Below are 26,595 nucleotides of genomic sequence, written 5' to 3' on the forward strand. Positions count from 1 at the left end.
CAACTCCTTTGTATCCTAAAACATATCCCAGAAGTATATATTCATTTGTTCTGAGGTCCAATTTATTCTTAGTATAAGGTCTAAGACATATAAACAGCGGACCCAAAGACCTTAAGTGAATTGACTAACGGATGAGTCCCAAACAACTTGAAGTAAGGAGATTGCCAATCTAAGGATTTGCAAGGCATTCGATTGATAAGAAAAATAGCATGAGAACAAGCATGCATCCAAAAATTATGAGGCAAAGAAGCAGTAGTCAACAATGTAATAGCAGTCTCTATAATATGTCGATGTTTTTGCTCAGCAGTTCCATTTTGCTAAGGTGTATGAGGACAAGAAATAAGATGAACAACCGCTTTTGAATTCAAAAATTTCTTAAATGCAAAGCTCATATACTCTCCACCACCATCTGACTGAAAATATTAAATAGAAGTATGAAAATGATTCTGAATAAATGCATAAAAGGTCTAAAAAAATAGAGAGCACTTGAGATTTATAAACCAGAGGAAACAACCATGTAAACTTTGTATAGTCATCAATAAAGCTCACATAGTATTTATATCCTTCAAGTGATACAGCAGGAGAGGGTCCCCATACATCACTACTTATCCTTTGAAATGGTCTTACAGACAATTGTGAACTATAAGAGAACACATGTCTAGACATTTTGCCACTTAAGCAGAAACTGCATACATGTTTATTCACATCTGGTTTATACAAGACCTTAGAATTAGAAAGCATACTATGTGACACGTCATTGCTAGGATGTCCTAGTCTATGATGCCAAAGAGAAGCCTTCACCACTTGACCAAGAAAAAGCCTTTGGAAGAGAAACTGATTGTTGCTTGTGATGCTTGAAAGACAAACTCTTAGGTATGTAATACAGACCTCCACTACTCCTTCCTCTCATTAGGATTGCCTTTGTTGCCTTGTCCTGCAACTCTGAGAACCTAAACTCTGATACCATCATAACAGCTTTGAGAATGCACAGCCACATAAAGAGAATTAAGAGAGAAAGGAAGATAAAAGGAGAAAGTATATATTTGATTAGTTATCGAAAAGATCATACAATCTTGCTCACCCTCACTATTTATACTTACTAGTTTGCTTAATGAATAAGCTAACCATCTAACTAACTACCCTTCTAGGATTGTGGCACTTGTCATAACAAGATCATTTCATACAATAAACCCTCCTAGCTACACATCACTCAATACCACCAACGCATTAAATTTCGGCATGCAAGGGCTTACGTGGTATGTACCATGTATCTCACAAATTGTACACATGGCATGTGGCTCATCAAAGTTGGTCGAGTCATCAAAAGGACACGTGGTGACATTTGGCGGAAAACAGTTAAAGAATTATCTTTATTAATTCTTTAATTAGTTTTAATTTAAATCAAACAAATTAATTAATCTCTACTAATTAATAAAATACTCATTGTCAACCAAAACCTTATGAAATTACTAGTTTAACTCTCTAATTAAAACAGAACATGAATACAAAATATAAGGCAGAAATGTAATTTCACACAACCAAATTTTGCTGTTTTTTTTCAAAGTCTCACCTACTTGTAATCCTAACATATCTCTAATTAAAAATAAATAAATGAAAAAAAAAAAACAAAACAAAACAAAAACTTTCCACTCCCACATTTTCTATCACTCTATTTCTCTCTCCTTCTATTTCAAAAACAAAAGTAAAAAATTTTCTCACACACTTTGTGTGTGCCCATATGCTAGTTTAAATTAATGGATGGAGTCAATCACGAACCAAGACACAAATCAAGTCTTGGTTCCTTCTTATGCAAAGCTTGAAAAGTCTACAACTAGAAGGCTCCAAGACAAAGTAAGGGGTTCAGATAAAGGTGGATTTTTTTGCCAATTTACCGTGCCGTACTGATTTTGTGCCAAATTTTTTATGCCAATCAGTAATGGTACAACATTGTACTATACCGAAATTTCATGGTACGGTATTTGTAATGGATACATAATTATAATATATATATTGATAATATTCCAATAATTTGAAAATAAAACCCTATTTATATTAGCATTGTTGTTGGTGACTTTGTTCTCTTGAGTTGGTGGAAATCAAACACAAAAGAGTTCCCAATTCTTTCCCAAATAGCTAAGGACATCCTTGCAATCCCCACTTCTACTGTTGCTAATGAAAATGCATTTAGCCTAAGGAGGATGGTTGTGGACCCTTTTAGGGCATCCTTGACTGGTAGAGGCACTAGTGTGTACTAATGATTGGCTTAGGGCGGATCAAGTAAGCTCCTACAAGGAACCAACAGAAGATATGCTTCAATTTTACAAGGAAATGGAAGAAGTGAAAACAAGTAAGATATGCTTTAAACTTTTTAGTAAATTTGTTATTAAATGGTTTTCAACTTTAATTCTTCTTGCAACCAATATGTTTTCTTTCTTTGTAATGTAGGTTTGACACAATTTCAATGCCTCCTCCAAAAGCTTCAACATCTCAAGCTTGAAGAATTGATCAATGAATTTTACTTTTTGAAGTTTAGTTCCAATTTTCATTTGGTTTGAAACTTTAACTTCTATTTGTTTTTGTTTGTAACTTCTATTTGGATTGTAAGCTCAATTTTCATCATAAATCTTGATACATCATTTGAATTATTTTGTGCATGAATTGTGAATGATAAATAATAGATGAATTTATGTCACGCTCCGGACCCGGGATCGGTAATAAAAACTCAAACCCGAATCTGAAACGTGAGTTAAAAGCTACATAATTAAAAGGAAATTGGAACGGGTTGGAAAATAAACTCCTCTTATTAAAAAATAACTCCAAAATCCTTACAAGGTGTACAAAAGTAATAAATTAAAATCTTTAAATTTCTCCTCAACCACAACCTCAGCTCTTCCAACACTTGTCTTGCCAAATAACACCTGTCTTGCCAAATAACTCATTTGTAAAATAATAGGTGAGGGGTGAGCAACAACCACCGTCGCTCAGTGAGTAGAATATATAATATGTCAGTCAAGCAATGCCATTTTACACACTCTAGAAAATACAATAATAATATCAAAGCTTTAACCACGTAATTTCATATCACATCATCCCTTCACGTGTCCACTATATCCTTCATAAATTGTAACTCACCACGTGACCCCTAATGACCATGCTGCCCTAATGTCCTCGTGTGCAGTTTACATTTATCCCTCGGATTAATGCAACACCAAAGTTCTCATGCTCCATGAACATCTCAAACAATTCACTGATCAGATATATATATATAACAACTCTAAAAGTACTTCACAAAATCCAACATGCTTGACTTGAAATAGACAGAGATTTATAAATAGATAAAACCCACAATAGTTCATGGTTATCATTTATCGAAAATAAGAACTTTTAAACACATTACATAAACCACTCACATCGATAATCCAAGCTTTAGCAAGACAACCCAACTAACAATCTCCACACAACAAGCATACTAACGCAAACTCTCTTTCTTGTCTCTCTGTAACCCGATCTCTCTCCACACACACATATTAGGACTAACACTTTGCATGTCAAACTCTCATGGTTCCTTTCTCATTAACATGCATGCAACCATAGACCTTATTGCCAATCCAACTCACATTCTTAAAACAGAGAGATGAAGTCCCCATTTATAGTACCGAGCGGCTCCAAAACTTAGTGACTCATAAAGGCACGTGTCAATTGTCATGGAATTATAACATGAGGAGATGACACCTAATTAGGTGATTAAGCTAACGATTAAATGGTGGCAATAAGATGTGTCAACTGCATGCAAGACTTGAATTATGGAGCTACACGTCCAACCCAGCATGGTGCTTACAAGCACCTTAAAAAGGATAGGAGATAAGGCCAGCATGGTAAGCTTCACATGTCCACCTTATAAACTTATGACTAAACATAAGCATGGTTCTAGGGCTTAACTAAGAAAAATATTCCAAAACTTAGCTTCAAGTCTAATAAAATAAATAATAACTTAAACATAGGGCTTTCATCAATATAAAATGCGGGTTCTCACAATTTAGGCTACAATGTATGAGATAAAGGTACCAAAAAAAAAAAAAAAAAAATTGCCCTTGAATTGGGTAAAAAAAAAAAACAAAAAACATATTTTGTCCCAAAAAAAAGTAGCAATTACCATTATCATACCATGCCAACCAAACTATGGCAATACCAAACTTCGGTATACCAAAAGTTTGGTACGGTAATGGTAGTAGATTTTGTCAAACCGAAAATTTAGTACGGTAATTGGTACGAGAGTTTTGGTACGGTAATTGTACCAAACCCACCCCTAGATTTAGAAATCATTTCACGCCTAGACGCTGAAGTTTAAACTCTAAAACTCTCAAGCATCCAAATTCCCAAATACTCAGAAATCAATAATCCTGACATCACACATCTAGACAATTTGGAGTTCGAATCAGAGGACCAAGTTGTAATGAGATTGTAACCCTACAATAACATTAATACAAATATTCTTTGTACACGTGTTCTTGTCTTATTTATCACATAATTTTCATGTTTATAAAGAGAAAGAGTTAAGTTTGAGTTTCAAAGGACATACTAAAGTAAGCCTGAACTCTAATATTTGAACGGTAATAAGGACGATGAAGAGATCTTGATGTACGATGTGGACTAAAATGATTAATGAGACCACTAACGCAAATATTTTTTTAGAGGGTGTTCACCCAAATACCGGCTATCACTAAATCAAATGTTAATTTGTTTTTTATTTATAGTTTTATCATTTGTTACTCTAAGCATCGATCGGGAGAGGGTGTTCACTTCACCCAATGCCCAAATTAATTATACAAAGAATGGGAACAAGTAATTAAAGTCATTAAACGATTTCGAGTAATAAAAACGTTTCCAATAATGTTTGGTAAAAATCATTAAACATACTTCAGAAAGCATTTTCAGAGAAACGTGTATTTCCTTAGGAACATGTGTTATTTAAAAAAAAAACATTTCTAAGCAAGCCCGAAAGTAAAAGTAAAATCTATTTATGTGGTAGTTCTTGAAGGACACTTAGAGCACTTCCGCCGTGGGCTATTGCCCGATGGATTGGCTTTGGAACAAGCCCAGATAGCCCGAGGGAGATGGTCCAGTGTGTGCTGGCGAGGGAGCCCGAGTAGGCCCAAGTGACAAGCCCGACATGAGTTGCCAGCCTGAGAGCCCGAAGGCGACTTGACGCAAGGCTGACGTCGGGGTGACGTCAGCCACGATTTAAAACATGGGTCACCAGAACCTTCGAGGGAGAACATAGGAATCAGGAAGAGGTTGCCGATCACGGTGGTAGTGCAAGGCAGGAACCCGTAGGTCTACTTGTATGTGGAGTCCTCCGCCGAGAGGGCATTCTTAAGAGTGAGGTAGGGTGCGAAGGTGTGGGACAGATGGTGGTGGTGGACTCCATCGGATATCAGATCGGACGACGGTGATTGGTTGAAGTCAAAAATGAACAAGCAGCCTCCGTGGGCCTGGCTGCAGAGGACCAAGAGGAGGAGGAAGAAGGACACGTTAGTGGGTTTAGACATGGCGGAAGGCAGGTGGGTTCGGTGCTGCTCTCTCTGCTTTGAGGAACAAGAAAGACCTGATGGTCTTTTGATCCAAATCAGGTGCAAAATCCGTAGCTTCCTCCTTTGAAGAAGAAAACAGGGAGAAATGGGGGAGAAAAAGAGAGCGGGGAGGAGACGGTCGACCGTAGCAAAAAGGGAAAACAATGAGGAAGAGGGGAGTGAGAGCATAGTGAGAACATGTGTTATAATTAATATAATATTAATTATAAATAAAAAAAATACTAATATTTTATTGTCTATTGCCAAGGCTATTAAAGTGCAACGGTGAAGATGCAAAAGACGGTTACTGTTCATTAAGGATAGTTACTGTTCACTGAGTGGATATCATAGTATATTGCCTGGGGGGCCTTTCCTACGGTGGAACTGCTCTTAGGTAACATGATAAAGGGTACCCAAGAACAATTGGTTGCTCACCGCTCACTTAACTGCTCAGTGCGTTCAAAAAAAAAAGGAAAAAACTGCTCAGTAACACCTTCTAAAATTTAAAGATAGCAGTTGAGCGAGAAGGTAAACTACCAACTATTGCTAGTAGCTTTTTAACATGATAATTACCTCATATTACCCTGTGCCATTCAATTAGGGAAGTAATTTTCATTTTTAACTTTTAGCACACCTTATATTTAATTATGATCATTAATTTCGCTTAATTTTTTAAATCTGATAATTATAAATAAAAATCAACCTGTGAAACTTTTTGTTCCACTCAATTACTCTGTATTTCACGTCAGTCATTTTCTTTCTTGTAGGAGTTGCACATGCATCCACTTTTGATGCTTCTAGAATAAAGAATTCGATTTCAAAAAATACAGTAGCATATATGAATGACCTCATGCTATCATAATTAGGTGAAATTAGGTGAGAAACGTCGGTCAGCTCTCATGTGACGTCAGAGCTACAAATTTTTTATATCGTTTTCTTGAGATGCCTTTTCAAAATTGAGAAAATTGGATTGAAACTTAATAATTTTCTCTTCTTATAAAAAAGAAAAATATTTTGTCCCAACTTTCAACTTTTTGCTTAAATAGATGCAAAAAATTAATAATCACAAGATATAAACTGAACCAGAACATTACCGCACTCAGACATCTAATGAAACTAAATTTAGAGATAAAATTTTAAAAATTAAAGTATATGAAAGTTGATGATTGATTTATTACTTAAACATTGATAAACGTGCTTATTTATATTGATGACACATAATTTAGTTTGCAAATTTAGTCACTCAACCACATTTTCACCCAATTCTATCGAGATCACGACCTTCATCCACCTTTTTAATGAAGAATGAACCTACTTGTATTTGTAAACCCTACTTTAGAAAAGTAATTGATAAAAAAATTGGACTACCTAGCAGTCCGAGACCCATTTTTTTCTAAGAAAGAAAACAATGTTAAGCAACATGTTTCTTTTGTCCAGCCAGATTTTACGACCTATTTTTTATTGCGCATCAAAATATAAGATAAATGGCAAATACGTTTACTCACTCGCAGATATCACATATCACATGTTGCATATCTATACTACCTATTATCTATACCTCTATCACCGGTTCTTTTTTGTTGTTAATCTACCTCTATATATTTTTATTCTACCAGTATTGCAAATTAATTGTATTTTATTTATTTACATATCACAAATTTTGATAATCTATCTTTTGTATCATCTACCTATACGATAGGTTTTTGTTCATAATTTACATATAACATAGATTATTTTTTATTATGTATGTCACATGTTATTTTGTATTATCTATGTCACATGTTTTTTTAGTCTACCACTACCACAGATTAATTATATTAGCAACATATGTTATACATTTTTATTTTATTTTTTATCTACCTCTCACAATGTTTCTTTTAATTTTTGATAAACTTACAAGATTTTTTGTATATGAGTTTTTAAAATATTTCTTATAAAATTTATTGTAGATAAACGCAGTTAAAGATTCAAAATTCAAAATCTAAATTCCTTAATTTAAGGAATTTAAATATATTTTATATTTTTAAAAGGTAGAATGGACGTACAAAAAATCAAATGTAATTGGACCCAATTCAAAAGCAACTCAATTTTTCGGACCTGGATCAACCCTTAAAAATATTATTAAAAACAAACAAACAAACAAAAGAACATTTTGAAATCTATCTAAGCAATGCAACATAAACGCACCTGCGAACCTAACTAAAAGGTACAAAAACAAAAACATAATCATGACTTAAAAAAAATGTAGCTTTTCTGTAATATAGGTTGATTATTTTAAAAATATCATATAGGTAGTAAGTGATACATGTTGATTTAAAAAAAAAAAAAAAGCATAAATATATGATAAACGTAACTTACACGTGATCATCTGCCTATATGATAGGTTAAGATAAAACATACAATTTGATGGAAAAATCAAATCAAGCTCCATTCTTGGTTTACAACAAAACACCAACAAAATGAGAAAGTAAAGAAATAGGAATAAGGAGACCGAGGCAAATCTGAGTTGGTAACGAGGCTTAAAGATGCCTTCCCACAATTACGAAGAAGAATTTAGGCACAACCCTTCCATAGTTACAAAAGAGAATGCTACTTGCCGACGTTGTTGTGATATCCGGTCCGAAAATATATTTATTTATTTTACAGTTTTAGGAAAATGATTTCAAGGGTGCTTGGTCATTTTTTCTTTGGCGTTTGCAAGTGAGTTTAGAATAGATGGATAGAGCTCGATCCCACGAGTGTTTAAACAAAAACTGTTCATGAATCAGAGTTGAAACGAACTTCGTTCGACCACCATAGGTGACAAATCGATATTATGAAGTTTTGTGAACCTACCACCTTTACCAGAAAAAATTTACCGCCTTCCATCTACTTTTGGACTTCGTTGCACATACAAAAGTTGTTCCTATTGTTGAGCTCTACAAGCATATAAAATTTGGTGTCATTTGGAGGTATTGAGAAAATTCGGTTTATGTTCGCTGACAAACACCACGCGCAACAGCGTGTGGGGAAAATATGAAAATATCAATTTTAGATAGCGATACGTTCTTGATGTCCTGAGCCTATATTCAAGGTCCATTTTTTTAAATTCGATACGGTGGTTTGATTATTCAAATTTTGGAATAATTGTACCGTTGTACGAATTTCATAATTGCGGAATCTGACATTTGGATTGTCGTGAACTTGAAAATAGAATGTTGTTGAGGATTGATGGAGCTTAGTTAGCTAATCACGATGATGTCACATTCATGGTTGACTTGTGTCTCAATTTATGTGCAAGTACCAATGTGACTCGTTTTGCATATCAGTCTTGATAAGTTTTCGAAGTGGAGTGTTGTGTATGAAATTAGGTTCTATCAAAGCATTTTTGGTTTGTCAAGAACATGTGACGTCTCAGTGCTGTGCACATCGTTTTGTGTGACAATCCTATTGTGGTTATTTTGGAAGTGCGTTGGACTTCAGGTGAGTTGACTTTAATATTATGTAATAAGTATTTTGCATATGAAATTTGCTTGTTATAAACTTTGTGTGTATAACTTGGATTTACAAATGGTTATTACCCAGTTAGTGTGTGTGTATATATATATATATATATAAGTTTCTAGAACCCTACATCCTGTTAGATTTCATGAGAGGTTCTAGAATTCTACTGTGGTTCTTGAGAGGTTCATGAATTATGTGCATAGTTTATATCTGGTTTCACGAGAGGTTTGTCTAGGACCCTACTTTGCGTATCCTTGTTCCCGGTTCCATGAGAAGTTTTGAAAGGGATAACTTTGTGATATTTGTCGCTCTAGCCCTATGATTTTATTACATATATGAAACTATGAATGAGTGCCCATCAATTATAAAAAGACAGTTGGATGCCTGTGTGGGTTCAATCAAGATTTATGAGAGGATATTTTACATATATAAAGGATTGCGAAATGTTTTTAAGCCACATATGTTATATTATTGTCACTCACACGAGCTTTATAACTTATTCGAGTTTAACTTTGTCGGTGCACCATTCCCATGGTGGAAGGTTGTTTTGCAGAGTAACAAGTAGTGGTTAGAGAAAATGTTTTCAAAGATTGTAGTGCACTCAAGTGTAGGGTGGTTTCCTTTGCAATTTCGTTTCAGCTGAATATCGACTTGATGTATTATTGTACCGTTACTTCTACTGCCATGTGTGACATATCTCAGATTGAGGTGTGGCAGTTGCCGTGATGGAGTTTGATTTGACTTTTACATAAATTGGAGCATGAAGAAGAGAGAAGAAGAAGAAATAACTGAGAAATTAGGAGACGAGTCCATACTTGGATAAGTAGAGGAAGAGAATTTTTGTAATTATCCTATCAGTAGAGATATAATTATATTTTAAAACCTCCAATAGTCAAAATTAATCATAAATTGAAGGAGAAGATAATCCTAAATTCAAGGGATATATTACGGGTAAATCAGGTAAAGGAAGGTGATTTATTGAAGCTAATTCAATGAATTTGACTATTCATAATGGGAGAGCGGGTTAAGCTTTATAATGAGCTAGTAATAATGTGGTTTAATTCTCGTTCAAATTTGTCTTTGACGAGAATCGAACTTAAAATCTCTCACTTACTAGTGTAGAGAAATATATCAGTAGACCGTAATACTAAATGCTAGTTTGAAGTTGCTGTGCTGTGAAAAAAAAAAAAAAAAAAAAAACTCCGTTTTTAGAAGCAGGGGTAGGGTTGCTTATACTTTATATTGTTTTTGAACCATGATTTCGACAAAACACACAATTTTTTTTTTCATTAAAAAAAAACTGCTTTTAAAATTATTACAACAATGCCAAACCGGTCCTAATTTGGTATATCAACTGCTTAATTGTAAGGAAATAACTAAAGTTGGATAATGAAATGAAATAAATAAGCACAGAAGAAGAATAGAAAAAAATGTAGAAGTGGGACAGCCACCTGTGTCGGCGTAGAAGGCAGCAGAACGCCCAGTACCCACAATCGCACTCTCACACAAGTCACCCTCACTCTCTCAATCCAAAAGTAGAGGGAGAGAGGAGAGAGGAGAGAGTGAGAGTGAGAGTGAGAGTGAGAGTGAGAGAGAGAACGCAAGAGAGTGTTTTTACTTAGAAAGTTGGCTACAGTTTTCTTGACACCATGATTAGCCACTAACCATATTCAGATAATACACACATTTCAACTGAACCAACCACCCCTAAAACGGCACCGCTTTTGGGTAATGAGTGGCCACCAGAGCAGCGGTTGGCGATCCATGGATTGAAATCCGAAATCCGCCATTATTTTGTTTCGAGAAATGGCGTGAGCTTTGGAGTAAATGTCACGACTCAATCAATCAGTGAATCTTTCTGCTTCAGAGCCATTGCTGTAATTAATTCGATATCTCAGTGGATCGAGGGAGCAAGCGATGGAGTCCAGGATGGATCAGTACGAGCTCATGCAGCAGATCGGCCGGGGAGCCTTCGGCGCCGCCATCCTCGTCCACCACAAGGCGGAGAAGAAGAAGTAATTTATATACTTATATGTCAATGTGTGTGGAGAGAGAGAGAGAGAGAGAATTGTGTAATGTGTAGATTCAGATTTGATGTTCATTGGTTTTGATGCATTTCTCAGATATGTGTTGAAGAAGATCCGACTTGCACGGCAGACGGAGCGGTGCCGGCGATCCGCCCATCAAGAGGTAGGTTCAATTCAATACTTGAGTTCAAATCCTGATTTCCCTTAGCACTACTTGCAATTTTGTATATATTTGTACGTTTTCTGTAGAAATTTGGTTTCCTTATATATGTTTGGGAATTTGGAATTATAGATGGCTCTTATTGCTCGAATTCAACACCCGTTTATTGTCGAATTTAAGGAAGCCTGGGTCGAGAAGGTTAGACACATTTCTTTTTGAGTGAATCGGTGTTCATGTGTGGGGATGCACATATCGAATTTGTAGTTTATCTTTTTTCATTTGTGTTTTTCCTAAATTGGAAGTGATGCATTCATAATGTAGGGTTGCTATGTTTGCATCGTCACTGGATACTGTGAAGGTGGAGACATGTGAGTTGTCGCAGTTAATACAAACTTGATTTATTGGCCTTAACTTGCATAATGTCATACTCCCTTAATATTCTTTAAACCATTGTTCCCATCTATAAACTAATCAGGGCCGAGATGATGAAGAAGTCCAATGGGGTGTATTTCCCTGAGGAGGTTAGTATACTCATCTCTCTTTCCAAATCCGCAAGCACTCGCACGCACACATTTATTTTCCTTCCTGATGGTTATAGTGAATGTTAGAATTTAATCTTATGGCCGGTTTGTGTTGGTGAATGGGGAATTGCTCAGAAACTCTGCAGGTGGTTCACACAACTATTATTGGCAGTTGAATACCTGCATTCCAATTATGTTCTACATCGTGACCTAAAAGTATGTTTGCCAATACTAGCGCTTGTCATCTGAATTTGCAGTTTTAGGGTTTTCAAGATTTGTATGTTGTTCTCTTTGGCAGTGTTCCAATATTTTTCTTACCAAGGATCAGGATGTTCGTCTTGGTGAGTCAACATGGATTTGAAAATTGTTTTAGGAAATTTTAGATCTTCATTCTGGATTTTCCGATGATAATGTGTTTGTCCTGATTTTGTTCATCTTTGTATGGTGTGGATACAGGGGATTTCGGTCTTGCTAAAACTTTGAAGGCAGATGACTTGGCTTCTTCGGTATGTGCTACACATGGGAATTCCTTTTATCCTCTGTATGTTATTTGTTTATCTTAAAAAGCTTTCATTTGCAGTTGGAATAATTCGTAGCCCAAGATTTAGTGTCAGAGTTTGAATTAGATATGATTAATGTTGTTGTTGCTTCCAAATTTTGATTCTTTAATTGCTAGTAATACAGTGGTGCAATATAGTTCTATAGGTTGATAATGACCCTGGATATGCATACAACCATTCGATAGTAATTATAACGAAACTTATTAAAACATTAGACCAGTATTCCAAGGTTCTAAAAGGCGCTAGTTGGGTGGCAGGCAGGGTCCTAGCATGGAGGCGGCACTTAATTTTAATTAACTTAATTATACCAACATATAAATAAATAAATGTCTACTTATACTTTCAAAACAATACATAATTTTATTGGATACATAAATTGCAAAATAGAATGACTTATAAATTATAAAGTACTAGAACATATAAAAACATGGGGAACAAGCATGTAATGACCGTTCATCCAAGTATCCAACAAGTCTCTTACAATTTATTGAAAAAATAAAATACAAAATGGAAGTTATCTATTTTTTGCCTAAGTGAGAGTCACGACCTAGGCGGGTCTAGGCGGGAGGAGCCTTTTCTTATTTTTTAAACACCTTGTGGCGGTGGCCAACCTAGGCGGGGACTTTTAGAACACTACATTATTCTAAGTTGGTGTGGTTTTGTAACAAGCTACTGTTCAACCTTTTCCTTTACCTTCTAAAATTCCCCTTTGCTTGTGCCGTTCAAGAATTTAGCACAAGAACAGATGAAAATTCTATATATATATATATATATATATATATATATTATATATTTTGCATAATCTTTTGTCACAATTATTTCCATCACAATCTACTTTAATCTTTTCTTTAGTTGGATCAAATTTCTAGCTTATCATTTTAAGTTTTAAGAAAATGAATGTTTAGAAGGTTGTACTATTTCAACATAAAATAAACAGATTTTTGGTGCTTATTCTTAAGAGTTCAGTAACTTACCCCCGATGGTGAGAGACTTTGGTGATATATGTGGAACTAACTGTTTTCCTGTACTTCTGTGTAGGTTGTGGGGACCCCCAATTACATGTGTCCCGAACTTCTTGCAGACATTCCTTATGGCTTCAAATCTGATATTTGGTCCCTAGGTATGTTGCCTTATAAGTCACACATATTAGATATATATTTCTCTGATTTATATCTTTTTTTTACCTGTGGTTGAAAATTGATGATTGTTTTGCCAGGGTGTTGCGTATATGAGATGGCTGCTCATCGACCTGCTTTTAAAGCTTTTGTAAGATTTCTTACAAAATCTTATTGATTCAAGTTCTGTAATTTTTTGTATGAATTAAATGGACGATCAGTTAACTTTTTTCTTTTATACCAAAAGAGTAAAAAGCATAGATATAACTCTAATTTGAGTAGATAAAAACAAGAAGAACATCCTAGTGTTGCCTTTTCTTTTTTCAAACATGAGTTTATAGGAATTCTCATCATGTCCCTGTAATGGAGTGCATCTGTGTGTACTTAACAATGATTTTCCATATGTATCTTTGAAGTGACCAACAATTTACCATTTCTCTTGAACCTCAATTACCCCAAGTAAATCAAAGATCTTATCAATAGAGTAATTTTTGTTATTTACAGTCCTAGAGTCCAAATTGCTGGTCCGAATGGCTTTTCTTCTTGTAATGAAGATCTTCACATTATCATATTTTCTGTGCAAACCATCTAAGTGCTGTTTATGCTTTAAAACGGTTTATGCGTTTGGGAAGAGCTACCTGCTTCTGGTGTCTAACTGTTTTCTCTTTAAATATTAAATTCCGTCGATTGTGGGGTTCAGATTTTTTCTTCCATTGTTAATGACTTTCTTCAACTAGTCGACTTTTTTCGGTCACAAGGGATGCAAGAAAGAGGAGGAGCCCCCGCGGTGCCCCGGGGGGGGGGGGGGGGGGTGTGGTGGGGTTGGGGTGTGGTGTGTGGGTTGGGGTGGATTTGAACTTGGGCCTTGGGTGTGAGGGTAAATGCTGTGGAATCTTATCAGATATTTAATGTTTGCATTATACACCATATTTCAGGATATGGCAGGATTGATAAGCAAGATTAATCGTTCCTCTATAGGTCCTCTTCCTTCATGCTATTCTCCATCCTTGTAAGTTATTATCTGTTATTCTTAAGTTTCATTTTCTTCAAAGTTGCACCACAGTATCGGGCTATAGCTCTGCATTATGCCCTTTTATCATGAAAGAAATACACAATACATAGATGATATTATGCCCTTTTATCATGAAAGAAATACACAATACATAGATGATATATGCAACGCTGCATATAACCACAATGTAAAAGGACTCTGTGTGTATCGACATGCCACTACGTGCAGACACAAACATAAACTATCATATTTGAGTATTTTGACAGCATGTACATAAACATGCCCTGTTAACATAGTATTAAATGCTTTTCCTGCTGACATAGAGTGGAGAAACACAAGTTTCCACCTTTTTTTTTTTCCGTTTCCAATAATGGCTTTATATTGTTGAAAACTGGATGCTCTATAGTATTATAATCAATCTGTTTGTAACTATGTATGCAGGAAAACACTAATCAAGGGCATGCTGAGAAAGAACCCTGAGCATCGACCAAGTGTAAGCCTTCTCTCTACAATGCTCTATGTCAAATCGACAATTTTGAGGACAAGAACTGCGTACTAATAATTACTACTGTATTTTATCAGGCATCTGAGATTTTGAGGCACCCTTATTTGCAGCCTTATGTTGATCAGTATCGTCCATCCTTTAGCACTCGAACAGTCTTCTCCCCGGAGAAGCGTGTATCTATAGGTCGCGAATCTCGGAGAAACATGGCAGAAAGCCAAAACAGTAATGGGTCAAGCAGTGATAAAGATAGTTTGCGTTCAATTGAGAAAACTATTCCAGAAATGGACTCACACTGTGATGATAAAGCTACTGAGACAGATTTGGTTTATCTTGAGGATGAAGATGGCTCTGATCAGCTCCTGGCTACCGAAGAACATGGCCAAAATGTGTGCACTTCAAAAGTGGAAGAACAACAGTTGATGAAACCACCTCATTCTGAATCTAATGTTGAATCAAGGCATCCAAAGACCATTAGGAATATAATGCTGGCTTTGAGAGAAGGAAAAACTAGGGAAAATAGCTCACCGATGAGAAGTAATCGGTCTAAGGTTGGTCTGCCTCAAAGAACTAACATAGAAACAGTGTCGAGAATACCCAAGCTGAGTGATTTTTCTCCTGTCATAAAGCCCAGTCCCGATACAACAACTGTTGCATCTCCAAAGGCAATCCCTGATTCTTCAAAACGGACACAGGGATCCCATCCTTTAAAGCATCAGGTAATTAGTAGTTATTATTTAATATTTATCATCTACTATGTGTCTGGAACTGATCGTTGACATAATCTGTGTTTTTTTTTTTTTTTTTTTTTTTTGCAGTTACCCATAATTGAATCCTCACCGAAAACTAAACCCAGACATGATGGTACTCCTCCCCTTGTTCCTATAAAACAAGTTGAAGATGGATTTCCTAAGCCTAGGCAAAGAACCCCGCCTACGCTGGCTAGACGTCCTTCATTTCCTGCATGGATGAAGCAAGCGGGGGTCGATGTTCCAAATGCAGTGAGATATGGTACAAGGATAATTCCAAAAGAGATAAACCAGGAGCCTGAAAAGAATCCTTCTCAAGTGCCCAATGGTTGCGTAACAAACTCGCAAGAGCCTCAAAGAGATCAAGAAACTAGTTCAAAAGGATTGCAAACGGACAGCAGCAATTCTGTCTCCTCTTCTGTGTCAGTTCAAGGATTTGAGATTTGTGATGATGCAACAACTGCTTTTGTTGACATGAGAGAGCAGGTGCGTCCAAATTATGCGAGCGTCACCCACACTGAGAGTACAGAGTCTCAACCGAGCTGTTCAGCTGCTTCTCATTTTCATTCAGTGATGTCGGAAACAGCTGAAAAAGATGGGAATGGTAATAAATCTGAATGCTTAACTGAAACCTCAGAAGCTATTCTAGATCTTCAGAATACAGCTGCTGGTGACGAACAAGCGAGTTTAACTGCCACTCCCGATCTCCTTGATCCGGTTTCTGAAGAAAGATTTATTTGTAACAATCGTACCCCTGTAAGTAGGCCCAGTTGTGTGCCTGATACAGTGGTTCAAGCAAAACATACATCTACATCTAGTGGTCACGACAAGTTCACTGTAAGGGAACATCTATCCCCAGTAGCGGACACTACCCTTTCTGTTGCCCCTGCCATTTCATCGAGCCAAAATTTATTTCAACCAGATCGAGGAACCAGTTTGCAAAATCAGTTAATGGAAAAGTCGGCTGCAGCTAATCTCCCCCCTGCTTTTGATGACATCATACATGTGATTAGGCATAGTAGTTTTCGTGTTGGAAGTGATCACCCAGTAATGGAAACTGTGGAGATGGGGGTTCAGAATGTGGATGTTGGTAAGCTGATAAATGTGGTAAGGGATGAATTGGAGATGCGAAATGCGACTGCCCCTGTGGCTCTTAAATCATCAAACTGCTCTGAGACAGTGAGCCCGAAATCAGATCACTCTGATCACTCTGATGTAAAACAACCTGAGACAAGAAGCCTTGTACCTTCAGCGAAAACATCTGAGTCCTCTGAGCCCACAAGGTCCAGTCCTCCTACGACGGAAGAGGAAATACCAGAGAAGGAAATCATGGATGTCAAGTCTTTTAGGCAGAGGGCAGAAGCGCTAGAAGGACTACTAGAATTGTCCGCAGATTTGCTGCAGAGTAACAGGTTGGAGGAACTGTCAGTTGTTTTGAGGCCTTTTGGGAAAGATAAAGTCTCCCCAAGAGAGACGGCTATCTGGTTAGCAAAGAGTCTAAAAGGAATGAGGATTGAGGATGGCGGGCGGAGTTCATGAAGCATTCTCCACTAAGCATTCTCTGTTTCTTGTCATGCCATTTGAGAAAATTCAAATCCAATTTGAATTACAAAAAAACAACCAGGTCTCGACTTTTCGCTCTTTTTTTTCCTTTTTCTTTGTCCTTGATCTTGTAATTCTTTGCACTTATTCGGTTGTTGTACATAGCGACCATACGAATTATAATATTGTCTACTCGCCAAATGTACGATATGGTGTAGTTTGCTGTCAATGTTATTGTTTAGGGTTACACGAAGTATTTGCTGAACTTATTGAACAGGTTTGTTCTTTGTGGAAATAAAACAAAATGATGGTATTATATGGAGAGACGAAAACAGTTGGGTACTCGTGACAATTCTTTGGTTAAGATTCGATTATTGTTTTTCAGGCTTCTACCACCCAATACTTTTTCAATCAATGTTCTTTGGGAAGCACTTCTTAGTACTTTTTCAAGAAGCATTTGGATTTTTAATTAACAGTTTGATGTGTTTCTTAGAAAATCACTTTTGTTGGAAGTGCGTATGAGCAGAAGTGTTTCCTGTACAAGAAAATGTAAATAAATAACAGGAGTTTTAATGAAAAGGGCTTTACAGAACAAAATCTTTAATAAAATATAGCGTCATGAGCCTTGTAATGCTAACCAACACCCATGTACATGAGCCTTATTACTTATAACGTTAATCGTTAGTGAAACCCATGCAAGGAGCCTTATAACATTGCCAGTCGACAGTACCCACGTACGTGAGCTTTATCACTTATAACTTAAAATGTTAGCCATCAATAACATCCATATACGGAGCCTTACAACTTATAAGGTCACCTGTCGGTAACACCCACATACATGGGCCGTATAACTTACAATGTCACACATCGGTGACGCCCATGCACGTAGCCTTATGACCTAACATAAATCTCCCCTTAAATTGTGAATCTAATATCCAACGACTCTCTCAAACTTAGTTTCATAAAACATGATATGTATATATGTGTGTATATTTATCCACGAACATGCAATCTCCAAATCAAAGATGTTGGATATGGAGTTTGAAATTTTGTATGAGATTTAAGTTAGTTACCCTTCTACTTTTATTCTTGGACATGCAAGTGAAATATTGGTCTTTACCAACCCTTCCATGTCGATTATACGTTTAAAAATTTCAAATCCCACCCATACCTCTCTGTGTTTCCCTCTCTCTATTGGATCGAGCTTGTCGGGAAATTGATCGATGAGTTCCTCTCCGACTCCGAGGTCGCCGTCGATGCAACTCTGAAATTGGATCGGTTCTACTCTTCAGTCGCATCCATGGGCATGGGTATAGGAATCTGAGCATGACAACGTAGATGTCTATCTTCAGGGGTGTTAAGCCTTTGTTATTGAAAATTCTGTAACTTTCCAATTTTGTAATTTCCGTGAGTGGTTGTCATACAAGTGACTTTTGGCTTGATTCCAATTTTGTAATTTTTGTTTTGTTATTTGTTTTCACCTTTTGTTCTTAATATTATAAGAAATGTGATAGGCAAAGGATGGATGAAGATTGATGATGACAGATAGAAGAAGAGATAACAAAAGTGAACGAAAAGTAGAAAACAAATTCAACTAATTTTAAATTTTTATTTTTCGTCTTCATTTTGCGTATTTTTCTTAGACATTTCTCTCCATTTCTGGCACCATCCTTCAATTACTCTTCCCTATGCCTCATTCCTTATGCATTTTCCATTTACCATAACACGAAATGAAAAAAAAGGAAATGGTAATAAAACAATTCTAAATTAGCCAAGCTAAAAATATCTGCACTAAATTTGCCAAAAGAACATTGTTATTATTTTTCTCAAAAAAGAAAAATCAGACCTAGCTTCTAGAGAAAACGTAGAGCAAAAGTCGCCGTAGATAAAGAAGGTGGGAGAAACACTTCTGCTCCACCCCCTCTTTCTTTTTTCTACTCCACTGTTAACACATCCCGATCCGGAATGTCCACTAAAACTCCGAACCTAGCTATGCTGGCCGACACCTGGAAGGTGATGAAGCCATAAAGTATGGTGATGTGAAAAATCTGAATAAATTTAAACCTAAAAGTGTCTAAAGACAAGAGTGCGTTGTGAGCGGGAATGAACTCATTTCACTTGCGACATCAAAGCATAAGTAAAGTACAATAGTGTGGGTAAGGATCATACATTCAGAGATAGCCACCTATACTGAGATTCGCCAAGAATCTTTGTCAATACGAACTTTCAACAGCTAAACCTGGAGGGACGAAAAATAAAGGTGAGTGGGCCTGAAAATAAAGTTTTAATAAAAACCTTTTGAAAACGTTATAACCCCTCGCTGTAAAACCTGTATAGTTTCCATAAAATAATACTACGTATATACGAAAACTAATGCATAAGACCAGTAAAAAAACTGAAATATGCCATGTCATAATGTTTCAGCACTAAAAGATGTAAGCCAGGTGTGAAATCAATATAAAATAGTATGCCAATTGGAGTCACCTAATGTCACCTGTACGACTGAACCTATAGCTCATCAACCTAGTCCTGCACACGAGTCGGAACCACCTAATGTGGTCTGTACGACAGGCTGGGTGTAAATAGTACGTTTAAGTGCTATGATCACGTGAAAACTATGCGAAGTATCGCAAGTCACCTACGAGTCGAAACCACCTAATGTGGTCTGTACAACAAGCTGACACTTGCCTTGGATCCAAGGTGAGTGTGTGGTGCGGGAGGTGAACGATCACGTGAAGGCTAAGCCCTGGCCTCGGACGGAGCACTAACACCGGGGTGCAGGATAATGAGCACTAAATGCATCTAAACATAACCATGCACGCTGCAATTACTATCATCAATATGCACTCACCTGAAGCTTATATGGGCGTCTGCAGCGTCATGCAATAATATGCATATCTATACTAATGCATATACTAAAATGTAATGTAATTGACATGACATTTAAAAACGTAAATCCATTTAAAACCATTTCTGGGAAAATGAAAAACATATATACGTATATATAGAAAACCAAAAGTCCACTCACCTGGAATTCGAGCTACAACTCCCTAGCACAAACATTGAGGCGTCATGAACGATCGGCGCCTAGAACAATTATCAAACCATATTTCAGAATCCTTATCAATAGAACACGTAACTTACATATCCTATTCGGGAAGATCCGTAAGTCGGATTCCCAATCCGTAAGTTTCTAATATCCTCAAATATTACGTACTATAACATATCAAGGTTTGGTGACGATCCAACGGTCGGATCGTCGATTCATATAATTATCAAGTAACGCACCTTAATCAAACTAGATTCACAATAATCAAATCACATCATATGGTCAAATCTAAGATCAAGATATCAATTTAGTGTAAAATAGCATCGGCGGCCCACTGGTCACGCGCCACCGCCGGTGGCGGTCGGTCGCCTCGACTTGCTAGAAAATTTCACAGGCAAGTAAATCTCAATGAGGGGAGAAATTTTCATACCTAGGCCAAAGTCCAATTCGGCCGGGAAACCCTTGAAAATAGCCTAGAATCGCCGGAAACCCTGGAATTTAGGTGTTCTTGATTCGACTCCAAAACAACTCCGACGCCCCAGCCATTGCATGGGTTTTGTTACAGACCTACGGGGGAGTCTAATGGTGGTGGTAATTGGAAGAACACGTTTCAGATTTGGTGGATCTCGGCCACAGATCTCATGACACCCACGGGTTCATTTCTTCCTGAATCCAAGCCTAATCTCCTCAAATTTGATATAGAAATGGGAGAAGAAAGGTCTATATGATGATTGGAAATGGTAGATTGACTCAATCCGTCGGAAAAATGATGAATTTCGCCAAAGAAACCTATGGGTCGCAACCGGGTTCTTGGGTTAAGCGGAATCCGGTTTGGTTCCCTTCATGATCCTCCTTTCTCCTTTCCTTCCTTTCTCTCTTCTCTGATCGGTCACTCTCTCATCTCTCATATCCTCACTGGTCCGGTTTTCCCCCTCCTTTCTTTCCTTTATCTTTTCTCCCAATCGTTCATTTCTTCTTTCTTTAAATCTAGGCCACACATATGGCTTTCCAGATTAAGCTCCAAAAATCTAGAGCTTTCTAGAAAATAATCAATTTACTAAAATGCCCCCAACTTTAAATGTTAATATCTCATTCGTTATAACTCCAAATCACGTTCTGTTTGCTTCCACGTGTTTGTAATGACGAGTACTATGAGGATATGCCAAGAAAACGAGTGTTATGTGACACGACAAGGTAGTCAACAAAAGTCAACACTTTGCCTCAAAGGGCATTTTCATAAATTCACTTATTAAAATTATATAAACTGTAAAATTGGGAACGGGTCGTTACAACTGTGATCAATAATAGTCCTGTTTGAGCTGATTAAGTTTGTGTCTAAGCTTGCTTAGATTTGAGTTCTCCATCACTTTTTATTTCTTTTTTTTCCTTTTATTTTATTTTATTTTTTTCAATCTGATCCTTCTCCAAAGGTTCTCCCTTCTTGGTTTTTTTGGGTATTGTGGGTTTGGAAAAATATGAGGTTGAAATTTTGTGAGGTGGGTATTCTAGATTATAGTGTGGCTCTTGTTTGTGTTCGGTTAGCCCTTTAGAGCTTGCGTCTTTTGTTCATGTCTCATGGTGGTGTTGGTGCGATTTATTATGATGAACTAGTAGCTTCGTTGCTGGTTTTCATGACCGCATATTCCTTTTGTAGTTGTCATTATTTGTTTCTTTTATAGTTTCTCTTAGGAGTCGAGACTGCTCGTTTGTAAAGATTGTTCTCTTATTAGTTTTGTTGGCGATTTGTGCGTAGAGTCTCCCATGAGGCGGATTATGAAGTAATTGAATTTTTGGTTGCCAAAACTGAAGTTCTTTTAGTTTTGGAGTCCTGGATGTGTTCTCATGCTATTCACAACCAAAGATTCGTTGATATGACATCCATTAGATTGACAAAGTTGACAGTGTTTTTTTTTTTTTTTTTTTTTTTTTGGAGTCATTTTTGTTTGAGAAACCTTCGGATTTAATCTAGGATGCCCTGATTGAAGTTTTTCCTTTTTGGAGTCCTTTTTTTTTCGCTAAATTTTTGAAAATCTATGACATTCCACGATTTAGGTGTAGTTATGAAAAATTAACATAAGATGAAGATGTTCTTGACACTTAGATAAAAAGGAACATAATTTAGGGTAATAAGTATAAATGATTAGTTTTTGAGATTTGATTGCAGAAATGATTAGTTTTTAGTAACTACATATTGATCATATTGATGACTCAGACAAAAAGGAATATATTTTAGGGTAATTAGTAAGAATGATCATTTTTTGAGATTTGATTGCAGAAATGATCAATTTTTAGTAATGACTACACATTGATCATATTGATGACTCATTGTCGTCATTGTGTGATTGTTATGTCTTTTTTTACAACTCGTTATTAAAAATTTCAAAACCTAATTGCCCTACTAATAATGAACAAAACTTGACTGCTGAACATTTAGCAAGAAATTCTGGTAAATAACTAATCTGGCTTCTGAGTAATTTGACACATGTCCACTCATTTTCTAAAAATTATGCAATATTAAGAATAACCATATAAAAGGCTAGAATAACCTTTTCTAGAAAGGCCTGCCGATCCCTTTAGATTGTCCAGAGAAAATAGAGGTAACAAGGATTTCGATAGTGGTGCGAGCCATAGCATTGTGGATGACGATGAGGGAGTCAATTGTATTTAGTGCCTAAGGGTCAGTGAGATTACCACTCTTCTTCTTCCTTGTTGGAACCCTAGAAATGGAGATTCCATAATGAGTAATTGCTCTGAAAAACCCCAAACACAGAGTTTGTAATTGTCCTTTGGATTAACAGACTGACAAAGACCACAGCAAAATGAAATGTCAAGCAGGGCGTGAGCCAGAGTAACCATGTCCCATTCCCTTTCTCCTTTACTAGTGAAGAAGAAGAAGAAGTATTGAAATTGGAATTGGAATTGGAATTAGGATTTTAGAGACCACATTCAAATGGCTAGGGTTTTTGGGTAAAGAAGAAGATATCGTTGGTGGTTTTTAAAACCCTTGGGTATTCGGATTAGGTTTAAACCCCTTGGCTTTTCTTTTGTTTGGAGTCGGCATCTATGAAGAGAAGAGAGCAAACAGAGAAGAAAAGAGAAAATGACTAGACAAATTGAACGTAGTTGGCATAGCCAAGCTTTGTAAAATAGTTATTCTACTATTTTACACAGTTATTTTTAATAGGGTAATACTAGGAAGACCAAATTTTTTAAACCAAATTTGGGAACCAAATGATGTGGTTGTCGATGATTGAAATTTTAATTAAGTGTTGGCTAACATAATTATCTTTTATTGGTGACACATCATTTGGTTTGCAAATTTCGTTTAAAAACCAAAGGAAAAATTCTCTGCCGTTGGCTCCTGCCTTTGGCTTTGGAGTCAGAGGCAATCTTCTTGAAAATCATTCTTCGTCTCTTCCCTCTCACTTTTTGTTTACTTTATTTGGTGTAATGTGAAACTTTATAGTCACCGTCATAGTCGTCATCTTTTGACCCACGCATACAGTTAACACAAGGTTTTGAATCCAGTTATCACCTTCAATATTAGGTTGAAGTAGGAAGCCATTGAAGATGCCGAATTGCGTTGGGCTTGAGTTTAGTCAGTACGACACTTTTAGTTTAGCCGATGTAGTGATATGGCTTTTAGATGTCCAGAGGATGTGGAGTGGCGACATGATTTTCCTTTTATTTTGTTTCTATTTAATAATTTCCAAGAATTATCTTGAAGTTTGGTTGATTTCTTTGTAGGAGAGTTTGCTAATTTGATTGCTCTCTATAGGAGAGTGCTTGATTTTAATTTTTTCGTTTTGATGTGCTACCTCTTTTGGATCTATGTGTGAAGCATTGAGCTGTTTAATTTGCTGGATCTACTACTCATTTGATGTTCTAGGATTGTGGTAGTGATTAGGTGATGCGATAGACTCATAGGCATCGTACTCTCTATCCCAATTTATGGTTTGAGATTTTGTTCTCACATGATCTTGCTGCAACACAAAGGTTAACAATTTTATTGATCAGTGTAATCGTGTGGTTCCTGATGAGCTTGGACGGGTGCTTGAAGTCTTAGTGATACTTTATTGTAATATTTTTTAGATCTAATTTGCAAGGATTTTTTTGGAGCCTGAGTTATTCAAATCATTGAATGAAATATAGTACTCTTTTTCAAAAAAAAAAAGAAAAGAAAAAGATATCGTTTTTAATATTGTTTTCTTTTTTATTGCATAATTTTTCAGAAAAGAAAAAAGAAGTGGATAGGTGTCAAACTGCTGGGCAGCCACATCGGCTATTTAGCAGAAGTGGACATGTGTCAAGCTTTGCTCTCGAATAATCTCATATTCTTTACTTAACTAAATTACTATACTTTATAAACACCGGCGGCCGAGGACTCCGTTCCGTTCTCTTCCCCACAAAATTGATACAATACAGGTGATAAACCCCCAAAATCCCAAATCCCCCACAAATCTTCAAACCCTAATGACCGACCCTTCTAGGCCCGTCACCGGCTACCCAGCCACGCCCTACGCCCAGCCTAACGGCGGCCACCCCTACTCCAGCTACCCCACCTACACCCAACCTCAAGGTCCCTACTCCAACCCCTATGCCGCACGCGCCACCTTCATCCGCCGCTTCGTCGGCGCCATGATCGCCCTCTTCGTCATCGTCGGCTGCATCATGCTTGTGATTTGGCTCGTCCTCCGCCCCAAGGTCCCCGACTTCCGAGTCGACTCTCTCTCACTCACTAACTTCAACGTCTCCTCCTCCTCCCAGTCCCTGAGCGGCACGTGGTCCGTCAGCTTCTCCGTCTACAACCCCAACAAGAAGCTCAGCATCCGATACGAGGAGGTCGTTTCTTCCATTTTCTACCGGAACGGCTTCATATCGGAGACTCGTGTTCAGCCGTTCGCTCAGGGGACGAAGGATCGCAATTTCGTGAACGCCACTTTCTCGGCGGCGAATTCGTTCGTGGACGCCCCGGTGGTTCGCGGGATAGAGGTGGACAGGGGACGCGGGACGGTGAGCTTTAACGTGAAGGTTTTGGCGAGGGTCCAGTTTCGGAATGGCGGGTGGAGGCTGAGGCGGCGGCTGGTGAGGGTTTTGTGCCGTGATGTGGCGGTTTCGGTGTCTTCCAATAGCGGGTCGGGTAAGCTGGCTGGTGGATCAAGAGATTGCCAGGTTGCTGTTTGAAAACGGAGGACTGCGATTGGTGTTAATGGTATTTCCATCTCTCACGTTTTTCAGATTAAAGTCTTTGGAATTGTCTAAAATTTAGAATCTAGAAACGTGGTGTTGTACGATTAATAAGATGAGTATATGAGTTTACGTTTAGCTGCTGTATATGTTTTAACTTCATTTCTTTTCTTCTTTTTGCTTATCATGCTTCAAATTTCGTTATTTCTTAAATAGAACATGGAGCGTGCCTCCTCCTGAAATCCTAGCACATCGGTTTTATGGGAAAACCGCGACCTAGGCAGGCTAAGTGTACGCGTAAACGGGTGTAGACGCATTTTCTTAACCTTCAAACGTCTAAAAACCAATCGGGACGGTAGCTAGGTAGAGATTTTTAGAACAGTGCATATAAGATTTTTAGAATAGTGCATATAAGATTTAATTGTTGTGAAAATTAAACACTACATATTTCAATAGTATGTAGCATTGAGCACGTAGTATTGAATGTTACGTCTAAAAATTCACAAATAGAAAATAAGCACATCAATCAAACACTTAAGTAATAATATGATCATCAACAATCGCGTTATATATTTTATAAAATATGATTTAAAAATGGTCTCTCTAGCATTATCCAGCAAGAAATGCAGAAAAATTTCAGAAACTTGCTTTTGATGACAAACTTGCAAGTTAGATTCTTTACTTTGTTTCTGATCATTTCATTTTTCACGGGATATGCTATCCACATATTCTAAATTACTTTCTCACACACTTTTTTTTAATTTATGTCCGTTGATGTTCTTCAATTCATCCAATCCGACGGCCGAAAAGTAGAAAAGTGTGTGAGAAGTAAAATGGGATGTGTGGATATCACACCCCTTTCCCATTCGGGAATTTCCGTCTTTGAATCTTCCCCACGACCAAAGAAGTGACCTTTTGCAAATGCTTTCCCCTACTTTGCGGTTTGTCACGTGTAATTTTATTTCTTTTCTGTAAAGAATAGAATCTATCTAAAACATGAAATTATGAGAATCTGATTATCTTCTCCTCATCTCAACTCTTCTATTGAATACCTCCTACTTCTATTACGATTCGATACACACGTTATAAGAGTGTACGCGGTGTAGATTAAATGACGA

The 26,595-nt window shown here is 37.0% G+C and overlaps 2 protein-coding genes across 2 annotated transcripts; both read left to right on the forward strand.

The window, feature by feature from the left end:
• The first annotated feature begins 10,556 nt into the window (after positions 1-10,556).
• On the forward strand, positions 10,557-17,588 carry LOC137741996 (serine/threonine-protein kinase Nek5-like). Its single transcript, XM_068481721.1, has 14 exons — positions 10,557-11,068; positions 11,177-11,243; positions 11,373-11,438; positions 11,562-11,608; positions 11,716-11,761; positions 11,897-11,977; positions 12,060-12,102; positions 12,218-12,267; positions 13,360-13,441; positions 13,538-13,587; positions 14,372-14,445; positions 14,890-14,941; positions 15,031-15,669; positions 15,769-17,588. The coding sequence occupies exons 1-14, from the start codon at positions 10,971-10,973 to the stop codon at positions 17,236-17,238; spliced, it is 2,865 nt and encodes a 954-aa protein (XP_068337822.1). The 5' UTR covers positions 10,557-10,970; the 3' UTR covers positions 17,239-17,588.
• A 7,025-nt stretch (positions 17,589-24,613) lies between these two features.
• LOC137743802 (uncharacterized protein At1g08160) lies at positions 24,614-25,658 on the forward strand. Its single transcript, XM_068483741.1, has one exon. It carries the CDS (start codon positions 24,764-24,766, stop codon positions 25,472-25,474), a length of 711 nt encoding a protein of 236 aa, XP_068339842.1. The 5' UTR covers positions 24,614-24,763; the 3' UTR covers positions 25,475-25,658.
• Positions 25,659-26,595: the final 937 nt, after the last annotated feature.

Source organism: Pyrus communis, chromosome 8 (genome assembly GCF_963583255.1).
Source record: "Pyrus communis chromosome 8, drPyrComm1.1, whole genome shotgun sequence".
In the NCBI taxonomy this organism is placed as follows: Eukaryota; Viridiplantae; Streptophyta; class Magnoliopsida; order Rosales; family Rosaceae; genus Pyrus; species Pyrus communis.

What these genes read in the sequence shown, in the direction of transcription:
- LOC137741996 (XM_068481721.1), top strand. Translation starts at nt 10,971, where the DNA reads ATGGAGTCCAGGATGGATCAGTACGAGCTCATGCAGCAGATCGGCCGG. An exon ending in GGCGATCCGCCCATCAAGAG is followed by an intron (nt 11,244 to 11,372) that starts GTAGGTTCAATT and finishes TTGGAATTATAG; the next exon opens with ATGGCTCTTATTGCTCGAAT. An exon ending in CAGATGACTTGGCTTCTTCG is followed by an intron (nt 12,268 to 13,359) that starts GTATGTGCTACA and finishes ACTTCTGTGTAG; the next exon opens with GTTGTGGGGACCCCCAATTA.
- LOC137743802 (XM_068483741.1), top strand. Translation starts at nt 24,764, where the DNA reads ATGACCGACCCTTCTAGGCCCGTCACCGGCTACCCAGCCACGCCCTAC.